Below are 12,530 nucleotides of genomic sequence, written 5' to 3'. Positions count from 1 at the left end.
TCTCTGATGGTAGAATTGTTTACTAGTGTAATGAATTTGAGCCACAATTACACATGCAAAAATGTTTTGTGCTGTTTTGCTATTGTGGATAGTCTTGTCAATTCTATTTGGATATTTTGCAAAATAAATCTAGTGCAGTGATGTTAGAATGAAGAATTGATCTGTGGATGTCCCCCACAAATAATGTGACTTTCACTTTGTAAGCACAGTTAAAGAATTTATTTTTTAAATATAAAATCCAAATTGTAATTAGGATATTTAAAAAGTAGGATCATTTTTGATTTTAGGTAGCAGTGATGGCTCTGAACTAAGTGAAGAAACCTCATGGCCTGCTTTTGAAAGGTAAGAAAAATTGTCCATTTAAACTGCTTTGAGTTTATTTTGTCTCTGTAAGTGTATGATAAGTGAACTTTAAGGCATAATGTTTATTCTGTATCTCCAAGGGACTGTTTGGGCTTACTGATGGTGGTAGAAATTAGAAGTTGATATTTAAGTCTGGAATTTAGTCTGATCTAGTAAAGATATGTTTATTTAGTGGCTTGACACATATATTTGAATTTTAGTACATTTTACATTGTAATTTAAAAATAATAATAACCAATCGTAGCTTACCTACTTAAGTCTTTAAAAGTAAAATCATTTTTTTAAATTATGGTTCATTTAAGTAATTTAAGGCATTTAGTGGAATGGTCATCTTCATTCTCTGCTGCTTTGTCAAGAGCAAAATGACTTAATAAATTTTAAATTACACTGTAAGTAAAGCAGCTTGAAGTTTGAACTTAAATTGTCATTAATTTGAAGTTGGCACAAAGCACATGGATTTATACTGAAATAATGTAAGTCGTATTCTGTTCTTTCCCTGGATGCTTTAAGCAGTAAAAGCTGTCTTCTGCTTGCAGCCATATCGATCTTCCAAAATATGACATTCCTAAAAATGTAGTCAAACAGTACAAATAATTGCTATTTAACAAATGTCCATTAGAATTTTTTATTATCTTTGGCCATTTCATTCTCTGCCATTTTCATACTAAGATACTTGAATCTTGACCAGAATAATTATCCCCTTTTGTATATAAACTAAGCAACCTAAGTTTCTAAACGACAAGATTAGTTTGCATTTTGTCATTTAGATTGAATTTTGAATGTCATGTTAAAATTGATGAAGTTGAAAATATTTAGTTACCTAACTCCCTATCAGTCACTTTTTAATAGAAAACAGTTATACTAACTGTACGTTTGAAATTAAACTATACGTATTTGAATTGGTTAATTTCGTGTTACAATTGGAAAATTAGACCCTTGTTTTTGATAAAGATTTCTCACCATTATGTGCTTAAGATTTTACTTGTAAACCCAAGAGTTCAAAGTACTTTTGAGCCTTTCTGCTCTAATTATCAGTGTTCCTAAGTTTTATCCTCTTTGTTTTGGGGGGTTTTTAGCAGTCTGTTTTTACGTATTATTTCTTTGCCAACTTTTTCTTTCAGTCTCTTTATTTGGGCTTGCCTAAAACAGGAAAAACATGAGCGTTGCCCCTGGTGTGTTGTCTGTACAAATTGTCTTACTAGTTCTTTCCCTCTAGTAAGAGCACAATACCATCAGATGTTGATTATAGAGTGTATTGTTTTTAGATTGAAAATATTGATGAACAAAAGTGTTTCTCATGTCATGAGTTATAAGCAAGTGACTGGAAGGATGTCGTGTTAAATAATCTGTCCTTATCCCAGCAGGTTACTTATGGAGATGATATTTAACAGTGTTACCTTCACATCACAAAACAATGTTTTTCTTTTGATAAAATGTTTTGCCTTGCAGACACTTGCAGCCAAAACATCTGTTGTACTTGTGCCAAGTTTAAATCAGTGGCTCTTGGAACATTTTGAGAACAAATTAATGCTGTCCAGCAAGACTCAGACATGAAATAATAAAAAGTGAATAAAGAACTAGGATTCCAAATGCTGCTTGTGGATAGTGAACTTTGAAAATTGAGAGACCTCAAATACATTGCCACTTAAGTTGCTAAAATAATGCTTTTTGTTTTAAATATCATTTGTCAGCTGGGCTACTGTTGGCTTTTCCTAGGCAAAGAGCTATCAGTGTTTCCGTGTGTGCGTACTTCCTTTGTTAAGTACTCCCTGCCGTTTTGGATGAATATTAACTCATATCATGTTTATCATTTATTGACTTTATCGTGTATTTATTCTAGTTAATGTAAAAACAAAGTAATGCCTGTATTTATTACTCAGTTCATCTCTTTTAGTGGTTTTCTTGGATTTAATATAAAAGATGGGAAGGAAAATAAGATATTTAGGCCAAATTAATTTTAAGTTTATAGGTCACTTTGCTTTTAGGTGTCTTCACAGGGACAAATAATAAGAACAAATTATTTATGTAAATCCAGGTATCATATTTAAAGGAGAATCCAAGGACTGGAATAGAAATAAAAGGAGTATTTTTCAGGTTTTGGTAGTATTTGGTTATAAATAGCTCTTTATTTCAGTAGATTTGCAGAAGTGAGTGATTATATAAAAGATATGGTTCAAACTAATAAGAACTTTAAGTATTTCTGGAGTCAATAGTAGAAGAATAAAATTTTTTGAAATCAGTGCTTCATGCTTTAAAAAAGACAGAGGAGCAATCACATACTCTCCTTCTGTAGGACTTAGAAAGCTGTGTTACACAAAGAAATTACTGTACTGTTCTAGGTTATTGATAATGACTGTGTGAATAAAAGTATTTGTAATACATACAATTTATAATGGAATCCAACAGGAACAGATTATACCATTCTCTCGGCCCGGTGACAAGAGTGGCACGAAATGGCTATCGAAGCCACGTGAAGGCCAGCAGGTACAATTCCCCTGCACTCAGGGGTCACAGAACTCCCCTCTGGTGTTGGTGATCGGCTTACATGGGTGTGGTCTCACGTTACTTCTGTTCTTTCTCAACTAATTGGTTTAAAAACTAAACAAAGCGCCCATGTAACTTTCTTTCCAAGATTTAATCTAGAGATAAATTTGAACTATTCTTTCTGATCCACAGAGCTAATTGCTAGAACTTGCATCTTTATGTCACATTTTAAAAATAATTCCAAATCAGTAGCTTTGCACAGGTCTTTCTAATGTTGCTGATTATTGGGTGAGCAGTACAAAAATATGCTTATTATTCAAAGGCTGCAGTTGAAGCGTTCACTTTGCTAATAAGTCTGCATTCAATTTGTCTTTTAAGAATTTTTCAGATTAACTGCAGGTTCTGAATTTAGATAAGTCTGTTTTATTAAATAATATTTGTGTGTTTAAACTCATGTTCATTCGGTTTTTCATCTAGTTAAATCTGTTCTGTTTCTGCATTATCTTAGCTGCAGAAAAAGATGAGGATGGTAGATTGACTGGGGGCTGGAGATTAACTATAGTGGATAATCAACCAAAACATAATACAAGAAGATAGCAAACTTTAGAAGTGGACTTTATGTCAGATTAATGGTGTCTAGTCTCCTTGTGTATATACCTCCCCGAATGTAAGTAGCTCCACCTTGAAATTTTTAGTGGTTTTTAGGTTTTTAAGTCACTTTGAAGACACCTAAATAATCAAAAAGGGAAAAACTGGCAAATTTCAGGTTTTTTCACTCTTGTAAGAATTCTGCAGCACATGTCAAATCGCCAGATAAATGACAGATTTTTTTTTTAATCTGTGTATATTTTAATTGACTCATGTAGAAATTGTTCTTGTTTTAAATATACGACCTTAAGTGAGTTGGGGAAAGATATTTAAATGTTTGATTATTTTGTGATGGTTTTCTTCAGATACAAGAAAAAGAAATCTTGAGTTTTGGAGTCACTCCTTTCTTGGACAGCTTTTGGGTTATAATCACTTATTTGCATTGATGACATTTAAGTGTCATTAAATTTTACTGCAGAAAGTCAGTTTTTAAAAATAAGTTGTTAATTGCCTCTATTATTTTCGCCTATTTTAGAATTAAGCATGGGTGTTCTTTTTCTTTTTTCCTTTTTTGAGCCTCTGCTATTTTTATTTAGAGTTTCATATGCTTAAATACTTTTAACAAATAAAATCCTCATCTCTTCTACCAGGACTTAAGTTTCTAATGGGGAAAAAAAGGTTTCAACAACGATGCAGTATGACATGTTAAGCAGAAAATTAATTCAATCTTTGCTAAAGTGAAATGCTGTATTCTTTCTAAATTATACTTGTTCAAATATGTAATAAAATGTGTGTTTTTAACCATCGGCTGCCTTTAATAACCTCCTGATTAACTTTGTGACAGCTTATAAATTTCAGATCAGTAAACCCTCATAATTGTCAGTCTTTCTCATTCTGAATCAAGTAACAATTTTAAAATAAGACTAATTATATTTTATTTAAGTACTTGATACTTACTACAGACAAAAGTGCTTATATATTCTTCTCTTCATTTCGTTGTTATAGTTCTGCAGAATCAGAAGATTTGGCAGTACATTTATATCCAGGAGCTGTTACTATTCAAGGAGTTCTCAGGAGGAAAACTTTGTTAAAAGAAGGCAAAAAGCCTACAGTAAGAATTTGTTATATTGTATTTTAATCCACCTCTAAAAATAAGCAAATGTATAGGACCCTAGGAAATATGAAGACAATTGAAATAAAAATACACTCAAAATAATTTAAAGTACACATATGCCTCATAATATTATTTAGTGTTAATATACCTGTCATGTAGATTTCATTTAAGTCGAACAAGGGCTTAAATCAAGATGCTCCTGATACAGTCCTTCTTTTTGATCCCTAATACAGATCTTGCACAAAACCATTTCTTAGAGAACCTTGAAAGTGTATCCTGTTGAGAAGTATTTTAGTAGTAAGTTTAGGAGAAATCGAAAATTAGAGTGAGTGACAACCCTAAAAAATGGAATTCAATTTGTTTTGTCAGTCCTAAGTTTATTTAAATCTCTGTAATGCAGTTTTGTTTTCCTACATAAAATAGGATGCAGATTCTAAATGTCCTCCAGCCATAATTATATATATATATATATATATATTTTTTTTTTTTTTTTTAAAGCTTAGTGGAACAAAGCTTTTCAGTTGTCGCACAGACGTCTGCTCTTCCCCAACAGCAGCAAGGTAGTTTGATTACTGAAGAAAGGAGTTTTTTTTTTTTTTTCTTTCCTCAAACAATATATTAATTTATCTGATTTGGATATATACACAAAATGTTATGATAACTCACAGAGAAAAAAACATGACAATGAGTGTGTATATGTCCATGAATGACTGAAAAATTGTGCTGAACACTGGAATTTGACACGACATTGTAAAATGATTATAAATCAATAAAAAATGTTTCAAAATAAAAAATAAATAAATAAATAAAACTTTGACATATATCCACACTTAAAGTTTTTGAAGTTATGAGGGATTCTTAAATTATAAAAATGGTCTACATCTAAGGAATCTGATTTTGCTGCTTATATTACGGTAAACCTCAGGCACAGTCAGTCAAGAAGTGACACTAGGCCAGCTAGTGAACTCAGAACGGCTCGTAGGCACTGCCTCCCCTGTTGTGTGCAGGTGCTAGAAACAGCTGCAGGCAAGATGAGGCACAGTGCCTGCCTCGGGGAGATTACGTTCTGATGAAGAGAAATAGAAAATAAGCCCTTCCGACAAGGGGATGAGACGGAGAATGATAGGGTGAGGAGAGATGTCGCCGTAGCAGGGCATCTGAGCTGAGATCTGAGTGAGGAGGGTGAGTTAGCCATGTGAGGATGTCGAGTTCAGGGGACAGAAGACCTTATGGTGAAAGCATTGAAAGTGGGGCGGGGGGGGGCGGAGGAGATGAAGTCAGAGAAGGGCTGGGGTTCCTTAATGGTGGGTTAGATGTGATGTATGAGAGAAGAGGGGGAGTGAAGGTGACGTCTGGGTTTGGGGCTGAGCTGGGTGAGCGTCAGGGACATTTTCTGAAACAGGGGAAGTTTTTTTGAGAGGGGCCAGCTAAGTCTTGGCCAAGTTCAGTTTGATAGACTTACTAGACACTTAAGTGGAGGTGTCAGTTTGGCTCTTTAAAGACTGCTGTTCAAAAGTTCAGCAGAGAGGTGGTGGCCAGAGAGAGATTTGGGAGTGATTAGCAAACAGATGGTATTTGAAGTATGAGGCTGGGTAGGATAGATTATCTGCGGAGGAAGCGTAGCCAGGGAAGAAGAGAGGGCTGGGGGTAGAACTCCAGCATTTAAAGGTCAGCTGGCAGAAGAGTGTGGAGGAAAAGTGAGGGCCTTGTTATCACAGAAGCTTAGCATCTGTGTCAGATGCTGCGAAGGGGCTGATTATGATAAGAACAGACGCCTTGGTACATGTTGATGGTCAGTGGCCTTGACCACGGCAGCCCAGATAAAAGCAATTTGAGGAGAAAATGGGCAAAACAGAGGTAGAGGCAGGGTTTAGAGACAGCCTCGTGAGAAGCTTTGCTGTGAAAAGGAGCGAAGAACTGGGTGGTGTCTGACATGTGAGGAGATGGGCAAAGGAGGGACCTGTAAAGGTGAGGGTACTGTTGGTGTAATGGTAGAGGGAGAGAAACTGAGATGCAGTGGAGAGAGGAGTAAATGACAAAAGCAAGTTGGACAGAGAGTAGAAATGTAAAGCACTAGGAGAGCTGAGTTCCTCCTTCAGTGGAAGGAGGTTTAACTCTCCTGTTGCAGGAGAAAGAATGTGGGTCTGCAAACAGGTAGTTAGATGGAATTGGTCTGGGAGGTAGTCCTCACCAGATTTCATCTGTTTTCCTAGGAAGTATATGCAGTGGTGTCATTCAGGGGTAGAGTATTAGAATTTTAAAAAGAGAGTGTGAAATAGTTATCTTCAGAGAGAGAGGGTATCCTTGATTGGGTAAAACGGAAGGACTGTTAATTTCCATTTGAGGTCTTTGGTCATCATTTTGTCAGTTGGCACAACGATGTGATTTCTCCAGCAATATTCACCTACTGTGAAATGATACCAGGTCATCCGAAGGTTAGACTTAACTAGGGTTGGGGTCTTATCAGGAGAGAGGGGCAGTGAACGTACTTGGAAGGGAATGGATTTGTGGCCAGACCTCGCAGTGCGAGCTAAATATGAAGAAAGGGGAAGGCGGATCTGGGATGGGAAGGTGGCAGCGATGCTAGATGATAAAAAGTGAATGAATGTACTAGTAGAATATGTTAAGTGACCTGACAAGAATATTTCAGCAGTGATGCAACGCTGAGGCCAAGCTCAGATGGTGGCAGTGAAGTGAAGTTAAAGCACTTTGGGCTGAGGAGGCAGAGTGACTGAGGGGCTGGTAGCATTTGAGTAGTAGTTTCATGTGTTTGTCCTCTCCAGGTAGCATCTTGGACGAAGTATTGGGCAGCTCTGTGTGGGACACAGCTTTTCTACTACGCTGCCAAGTCTCTAAAGGCTACAGAAAGGAAACATGTAAGTATTCCTGTTCTAAACTGTTAGCATAGGGGACTGCCAAGATGGCAGAGTAGAAGGACGCATGGCTCATCCTCTCCCACGAATACACCAAAAATTACAACTACAGACCCATCAATTCACACAAAACACCTACTGAACCTTGGCAGAAGATCTCTTTGAAATACAAGAAGACGCCTCACAAAAATGAGTAGAAGGGGAAAAAAAGTAAATTGTTAGCGTAGTTTCACAGTCTCTTCATGGTTGTGAAGAAAGTAGTCCTAATAGAATGCAGGGGTTTATTTGTTTGTTTTTTACGTATTCTAGTCCAGAAGTTCTTACGCTCCTTCCTGGTATGAGTACTGTAGTGCAATTATTTTTATTTAGTAAGACCATTCCGAGGAAGGTCTTGGAATAACTTCCATATTTGGAAGTTCCTTTTTTGAATGCTGCTTTTCCATTGCTAATGTGAAAAGTGCACATTACAAGTATCTATTTTGGCGTCCAAGCCCTCCCAACCTGGATTTTTTGTTTAGAAAATGGTTGAAAACTATTGCCTTGGAGTCTTGGTTCCTAACCTATAAAATGTGAAAAATTAGGACCAACATCTGCAGTTCTTTCCACCTCAATCACTGATTGATTGACTTTCCCCAGCAGTGAAGAGGACTAGTCGCTACTAAGGTTACTATGGTCTCCTTGTGCTTAAGCCTCGAAATGCTCTTTTCTCCAAATGTAGACCTTCCTGGAAGTCTTCTTTTGCATGCTGTTTTGTTTAAATCTAGTCATGAGGAAACATTCAAATCCACATTGTGGGACATTCTACAAGACAATGGCTTGGATTCTTAAGACCAAAATTTGGCAGATGGAGTTGGGTAGGGGGCTCGGAGGACTGATGTAGATTAAGAGAAGCTAAAGGGTCTTAACGCCAAATGCACTGTATGTACCTTGGTTTAATCTTGGACATAATTTTTTTTAAGCTGTAAAGGTCATAATTGGGACAATCAAATTTTTCATATGGGCTGTATGATTGTGTCTGTTAAACTTCTTAGATATGATACACTGTGGTTATATAGGAATATATCCTTAGGAGATAACATGTTGAATTAAGTAGGGTTCAGTGTCATGATGTCTGCAATTTATATTTAAATGTTCAAAGAGACCGAGCAAATGCAAAATGTGGGTAATCATTATAGCATTCTTTCAGTTTTTCTTAAGTTTGAACCTTTTCAAAATTAAAAGCTGGAGGAGGAAAAAAATCACTAATGAATATATATACCTGTTTGTACATGTAAATAAATTCCGGGGGAGGAAATCTGGAAGCCTTACACACTTACATTTTATTACTTCCTAAAGTATGAGGTTTTTGCCTATGAGGAGCAGAGCAGGCTTGGGAAGGGGTGGGGGGGACTATGGTTTTGTTATGTCTATAATTTTGAATCAAGTTTTAAAATGGAAACATGAACTGTAAAAATATTTTTAATGGAAGCGTATTCATTGTAAAAAGAATTCTGTAGATCTATTTGAACCTATGTCTGCATAGTATGAGTGAATACTGTTTGATGAGTTCAGTATTAAAAACCAAGACTGTACCTGAAAAAGAAATCTGTCCCATAAAGACCTTCCACAACTCAGTAAGAATGAAACAGCAGTAGAAAAATGGAATAGGGAGATAAATAGAAGGTGAGATATAAACGGCTAATAAACATACGATGGTGAACCTCACTGGTTGTCAAAAATGCAGACCAAAGAAGATGCCCCATTTTTTGCCGTTAGGCTGAAATTTTAAAGATTACTAATGTAGCATTGGCCATGATGTAGGTAAACACAGTCTTATCATCTGTAGTTGGCAGAAATTTAAATTGGTACTGTTTTTGTGGAGGGCATTCCTAATCAGTATTTAACTTAATAATAACCAGTGAGATCTTTTTCTGAAAATCTGTCCCATGGAAATCCTTGAACAAGTGCATGAAGATATCTATAGAAAAATACTCCTGTAATATTTATAATGTCAGAAATCTGCAAACACTCAAAATACTTAGCATTCAGGAAATACTTACTAATAGGTAAAAACCACAAGTCAGAATTTAAATATACCTCCATTAGTAGCTAAAAACAAACAGCAACCAAAAAGTCCTTGGTGTGATGCATAGAGATCCAGAGGGCTACGCATCAAAGGATGTTGAGTTCTGGGGAGTGGATGAGATTCAGCTGGTGGTAAAGGACATTTGCACTCTGTGAAGGGGCTTATGTTGCTTGAGTTCCCTTTTTTTTTTTTCTCAATTGAAAAAAAGAAGCAATTGATGCAGAGGTTTTTAGGGTTAGGAAAAGAATATTAGAAAATCGTGCTGTCTATTCTGACATGAACCATAAACTGTCAAATCAGCAGTTCTGTGGTATTGCTAATTTCATTCTTCGTAGTATTAAAACTTCCTAATTCCTGTAGCTTTCATTTTTGTAGTACCCATGTTGTTGTAAATGATATGATGTGTTCATTCTTTAACCCTTTCTTTAAAATTATAAAACATATACATACAGAAGATATGTAGTATACATGTACATTTTAAAGAATAATAAATAAAATGAACGTCTATGTAACTCTTCACCCAGCGTAAGAAAACAGAGCAGCATAATGACCAGAACTGTCCCGAGTCTTCCCAGCAGCATCCTCTTCTTTCCTTATCAGCCGTACCCACAGCCCATCACTGTCCTAAATTTCAGCCTCATCATTGCTCTATTTTTATTTAGAATTTTACCCTGTGTCCCATGTTGTTTCACTTCACCTGAATGGATTCACGTACATAGTTTTAAGCACTCTCTTTTTTGCCCTGATACATTGTTGTTGAGATTCAGCACTGTTGATACCTATGGCTGTCCTGTGTTCCTTTTCACAGTTGAATAGTCTTCCATTTTATGAATCTGCCATAATGTGTTCATCGTTCTCCTGATGGATCTTTGGGTGCTTCCCGGGTTTTTGCTTTATCTAACAAGGCTACTATGAATACTTTTGTGCATTTGTTCTCTAGGTTACATACCTAGGAGTGCAACTGTTCACCCTTCCAAGAAAGTGCCAAATTTATTCACACTCTCCCCAGTAGCATAACGAGTCTTCTCATCATTCCACATCCTTACCCACTTGTATTGTCAAGCTTTCTAATTTTGGCTAATCTGCTAAGTATGAAATGTTACCTCATGATTTTAATGTATATACCCCTAATTACTTAATGAGTTTGAAGGTTTTTTTCATGTTTATAGGTCACTTATGTTTCTTCTTTAAAATGCCTGGATAAATATTTTCCCTATTGGATGGTGTCTTTTCTTGCTAATTAGGAAAAGTTCTTTATATATTCCGGATACTAATCTATCAGCAGTTATGTGTTACAGATATCTTCTTCCAGTTCAATTTGCTTTTTTCACTCTCTTTGTGGTGTCTTTTAAAGAATAGTTCTTAATTTTAAAGTAATAAAATTTATCTTCCTTTGTGCTTAATACATTCTGTGTCATGTTTTAAAATTTTTTCTCTAAACTGAGATGATCAGGATATTCTCCTAATGGATTTAAAGTTTTGCAGTTTGCTTTAAAATCGTTGATCCACCTGGAGTCAGACAGGTGTGTGTGAGAGATGTGGTATGAGTAGGCATTCATTTGGATTCTCCTGCATGGATGATTAATTTTCCCAGCACCATTTATTCATTCTTCCTTCTTCCTTCACCAGTCTGCAGAGCCCACTCTTGTTGTATGAGTTTGCATCTATAGGCACAGATTGCTTTCTAGACTTCCGTTGCCCTCTCAGTCTGTCCTTGTCCCGGTAGCTCATGGTCTCAATTACTGTAGATTTACAAGTCTTGGTGGTAGCAGGGCAAGTCCTGCCTAATTCTTCTTCAGGAGTGTCTTGGCTATTTCTGGTCCTTTGCTCTTACATATAAATTTTAGAGTCAGCTTCTCAAGTTCCACATAAAACCTTACTGGAATTTTTATTGAAATGACACTGAACCTGTAGATCATTGTAGGGAGAACTGACATCTTTACAACACTGAACCCTTTTCCTCATCTCATGGTATTTCTCTGTTGATTTAGTTCTTCTTGAATGTCTTTAAACTGTTCCACTTTCCTGTATGTCTTTTGTTAACATATATCCCTAGGTACCTTTCTTATAAGTGACTGTTAGATTTCTAATGTATAAACTTGCAGTTGACTCTTATATTGATCATCCTTGCTAATCTTTCTTATTGACTGGTGGATTTTCTGTGTAGAGAATATCCTCTGTAAGTAACGGCAGTTTTATTTCTTCCTCACCTTTATACCTTTTATTTCTTTTTTGTTGTCCTGTTGGACTGCCTACGTCCTCCAATGCAGTGTCCGGTGGAAGTAGCTGTGATGGGCATCCTTGTCATGAAACTGATTTTGAAATGTTTTTTGCATTTCACCCCTAAGTAGGTGTTGCAGCGTGTTGGTTTGGTTTTTGTTTTCTTTTTTTCCCACTTCGTCTGTTCAGGTTTTGTATGGCATTTTTTGTTGTTTGTTTGATAGACACTCTTTTTGAATTGGGAAATTCCCTTCCATTCCTAGTCTACCACAAATATGCATTATATTTTAGCAAATACTTTCATTTTACATCAACTGGGTTGGTCAAATTTTTTTTTTAATCTGCTAATATGGTGATTTACTCTAATAATTTTTCTAAAGTTGAAGCTTGCTTTCTTGAAATAAACCCAGCTTAGTTGATTAGTTGATTTCATTAACCAGCCTCATATTCCTAGGGTAAATCCAGTTTGGTCATCACTTATCAGTTTTTTTATACACTGCTACGTTCAGTTTGCCAATATTATTTTATATTTTTTCATTTATGTTCATGAGTGTGATTAACATAAATTTCCTGTTGTTCTATAAAGCCCTTTTTTATTACTAAAATGTAACTTTATTAAAAAAAGAATAACTAGAAAAGTAACAAGTATGCTAAGAACCTTTTTTGAGAAATACAAGTAAGAATATATTCCTAAGAATTGTGATGACACTGCTGATTTATTAAATTATCAGTTTTATCAGTTTAAGGTAACACCCCTATTACATTATCCACCCTAAATGTATACAATGTTGTATGTCAGTTATATTCAGTAAAGCTGGGAGGA

The 12,530-nt window shown here is 35.7% G+C and overlaps 1 protein-coding gene across 3 annotated transcripts in view; it reads left to right on the top strand.

Moving 5' to 3' along the window:
• Positions 1-12,530, top strand: part of RALGPS2 (Ral GEF with PH domain and SH3 binding motif 2) — a 136,881-nt gene that overhangs the window by 113,037 nt on the left and 11,314 nt on the right. For 2 of the 3 annotated variants that reach the window (XM_072946043.1, XM_072946042.1), the window contains 4 exons: positions 288-342; positions 2,770-2,847; positions 4,441-4,546; positions 7,333-7,425. In XM_072946043.1, the coding sequence (XP_072802144.1) occupies positions 288-342; positions 2,770-2,847; positions 4,441-4,546; positions 7,333-7,425 (332 nt within the window). The remainder of the gene's footprint in view (positions 1-287; positions 343-2,769; positions 2,848-4,440; positions 4,547-7,332; positions 7,426-12,530) is intronic. The other variant, XM_072946044.1, reaches the window with a different exon arrangement.

The sequence above is a fragment of the Vicugna pacos genome, chromosome 21 (genome assembly GCF_048564905.1).
Source record: "Vicugna pacos chromosome 21, VicPac4, whole genome shotgun sequence".
NCBI classification, from domain to species: Eukaryota; Metazoa; Chordata; class Mammalia; order Artiodactyla; family Camelidae; genus Vicugna; species Vicugna pacos.
Note: the sequence above shows the minus strand (reverse complement) of the source record. Positions and strands in the feature narration are given on the sequence as shown.